Source organism: Triticum aestivum, chromosome 6A (genome assembly GCF_018294505.1).
Source record: "Triticum aestivum cultivar Chinese Spring chromosome 6A, IWGSC CS RefSeq v2.1, whole genome shotgun sequence".
NCBI lineage: Eukaryota > Viridiplantae > Streptophyta > Magnoliopsida > Poales > Poaceae > Triticum > Triticum aestivum.
In genome coordinates this window covers 554656240-554659127 of record NC_057809.1, presented here as the reverse complement: position 1 = coordinate 554659127, position 2888 = coordinate 554656240, and the positions used below count along the sequence as shown (strand labels likewise).

Sequence of the window (2888 nt, the reverse complement as noted above, 5' to 3'; positions counted from 1 at the left end):
CCCATCCTAAATCCTAAGGTAGATAATGGGGTAGCACTCCGGCGAGCCCCTTCCTTCTCCTTTCTTCCCTCCGGTAAACTCTAAAAAATTGACTGGGCTTAATTTGAAATTCAGTCAATTGTCATTTAACTAATGTGAACGGACACCAAGAACACAGCACTATTCTACATACATGATCGTTGAGGTGATCGCATCGGGAGATGATTGAGGCGGCCGGGCCAATCCGATTATCAAACGGTTAAGCCAGCCAGGGAGCCACATCTCCATGGTTCTTCTTATCCGGTGATGAACGGCGACGGGTGACCCGCCGGGGAAGACCCGCAGGCCGGCCCCGTATGGACACGCGGCCATGCATGTTGGGACAGACAAATAATTGGCGCCAGAAAGGCAGAAAACATCGCTACATATTGCTTGCTACTAGCTTACACGCAAACAATGACAATGGCGCGTGCCGCCGGCCGGAGTTACCCATGCACGCAACTACTACCAGGATAGGATCGGACTAATGTTACAGACACGCTTCCGTTTCCAGCTCAACCAGCTACCTAGCACGGTCCTCCGGCGTGCACCTCGGCGACCATCTGGTGCACCGCCGCCGCGATCTCGTCCACCGTTGACAGCCGGCACTCGTCCTCCATCTGCGCGCGGCACAGAACGGCGTCATTTAATCACGGCATCAGGCCTGCACGGCATGGAACAGAGTGCGGATGTGCATGGCAGAGTAATGTGTCTGAGGCTCACCCTGAGGCTGAAGGAGTAGAAGACCAGGTGGTCGGCGGTGGCGGTGGCGTTGAGGTGGAGCACGGTGAGCCCGAGGCACTGCATCGCCACCACCATCCTCACCAGCTGCCTCGGCCGCCGCGGCACCAGCACCTTCACACTCGCGTGGCTCTCCGCCACGGCCACCTCCACGTCGGCCACGCCCCGCCGCGCCCCGGAGCCGTCGGCAGCGCCCGCGCCCGCGCCCACGGAGTACTGAGGGAACGTGAAGAACCCGGCGAACGGCGGCGTCGACGCCAGCTGCGCGCGCCGCCGCTTCTGGGCCTCAAGCGACTGCAGTAGCTGCTCCAGCTCCTTGACGAAGTTGATCGCCCCGGCCACGATCGACGCCTGGTCACCCTGCATCACACGGCACAAACAGAACATGCCATTGATTGATTAGCCAGGTCGCGAGCAGAGCAGGCAGCGCGAATCATTCGGCGCACGGCCGGTCGAGAATGTACCACGCGCGCGCGCGCGCGACACGCCGTGCCACGTTTCCGCCACCCACCACGGACGGAAGTACAGATTCGATCCGTGACGAGTGGAACCAAAGCCGAAAGGCAGAGCGGAGCTGGCCGTGTGCATGCATGGGGAGCAATGGCATCGCTGCGACGACGGGATTGGACACCCGTCACAGTGAAAGAAAGGCCGGGGGACAGCCAGCGATGTGGTGAGCGCCGGGCCGTTCGTGCATGCATGCATGCCATCGGCTGTGAGTTGTGACACGACCGGTAGAGCCTAGCTTGGTTGGGATAATGGTACGGGTCGAGGCCGGGAGCGTACGCTCGCGCCTGCAGCGCACAGTGAAAGGTGTACTACCCGATGATGCGTCGTGTGCGCACGTACGTACCCGCTGCGCGTAGGAGGGCGGCATGGAGGACCGGAGCACGGCCAGGTAGTCGTTCATCTGGCGCCGCCGGTTGCGCTCCACGGCGATGTGGTTGCGCCGCTGGCTCTCCGTCTCCTCCCTGTTCTTCACCGCCTTGGGGCGCCGCCGCCGCCTCCGCGCGGCCGCGGACGACGAGGCCTTGCCGCGGCCGGACGCCGCGGGCGTAGTCGGGGCGACGGCAGCCGGCGGCGACACGGGCCGGCAGTGATTCTCGTCCCAGTTCCCCTCGACGGCCGCGGCCCAGGCGTAGTTGGCCGCCTCTTCTTGGAGCACCACGCCGCCCTTCTCCTCGAACTCGTCAACAATGCTGATGCCGCGGCCCAGCGACGGCGCGTACATGGACATCGCCGCGGCCACCTTGTCCGTGCTGCACGCGAGGTGCTCATGCGGGAACACCACGGCTTCCAGCGCCATAGGATCGAGCTTCCGCTTAGCCACCAGCTAGAGACCCAGCCTCACACCATACCACTACCCGGTGAAGCCAAGAACAAGAAGAGACCAGCCTATGGACACGAGATTGGGGGAAGCTAGGTCACGCTCAGCGCCGTGGGCAGCTGGGCATGCATGCCATGGAACTATGGAGGAGAGGGGGAGGGAGGAAGGACGGATGCAAGTGAGACGCGTGGTCGCTTTAAGAGCGTTGCGGCGCGGAACGAATAATACGGAGGGCCTGATCGGGACAAAGACCCGATCTGCCACTGGCATGTGGGATGTGGCGATTAGCCGATCGATGGGGCAGGAGATATTCTTTAGTTGGCCATAATTGCACTCGACTTTCACGAATCTGTCATATGGGTTCATTTTGGTCCATGAGCCATGAAATCGTAAAATGCAATTCATTTCTGATCCAAATGAGGCTATCTCTGCATGTTGTGCCACGTTCGTCAAATCGGCTCTGAACCATGTATGGAAGTTTGCCGATGACCCCTGCCATTCCTTGAAATCGCATAAAAATGCCACACACACACATAGGGATGAAAACGGAGCGGAAACGGACGAAACTGTATGCTACCATATTTGTTTTCATATTTTTTGCAGAAGCGGAAATGAATATGGAAACCCCGAAAATGAATACGGAAACAAATACTATCGAAAACAGATACGGAGCGAATACAGAGCGGACACGAAAACAGAACGGTGTGTTGACCGGAACTTAAAACCCCCTTGAATCATAGAGAAATACACACAAAAAACAAAGAAATTTAAGAAATTTTTAACGTGGCTACATGATAATATG

General features: G+C 58.7%; 1 protein-coding gene across 1 annotated transcript; it reads right to left on the bottom strand.

Moving 5' to 3' along the window:
- Positions 1–370: 370 nt before the first annotated feature.
- Positions 371–2280, bottom strand: LOC123131003 (transcription factor bHLH94). The gene is made up of 3 exons (XM_044550780.1): positions 1613–2280; positions 742–1119; positions 371–638 (listed from the first exon to the last, which is right to left on the bottom strand). Exons 1-3 carry the CDS (start codon positions 2063–2065, stop codon positions 546–548), a joined length of 924 nt encoding a protein of 307 aa, XP_044406715.1. The 5' UTR covers positions 2066–2280; the 3' UTR covers positions 371–545.
- Positions 2281–2888: the final 608 nt, after the last annotated feature.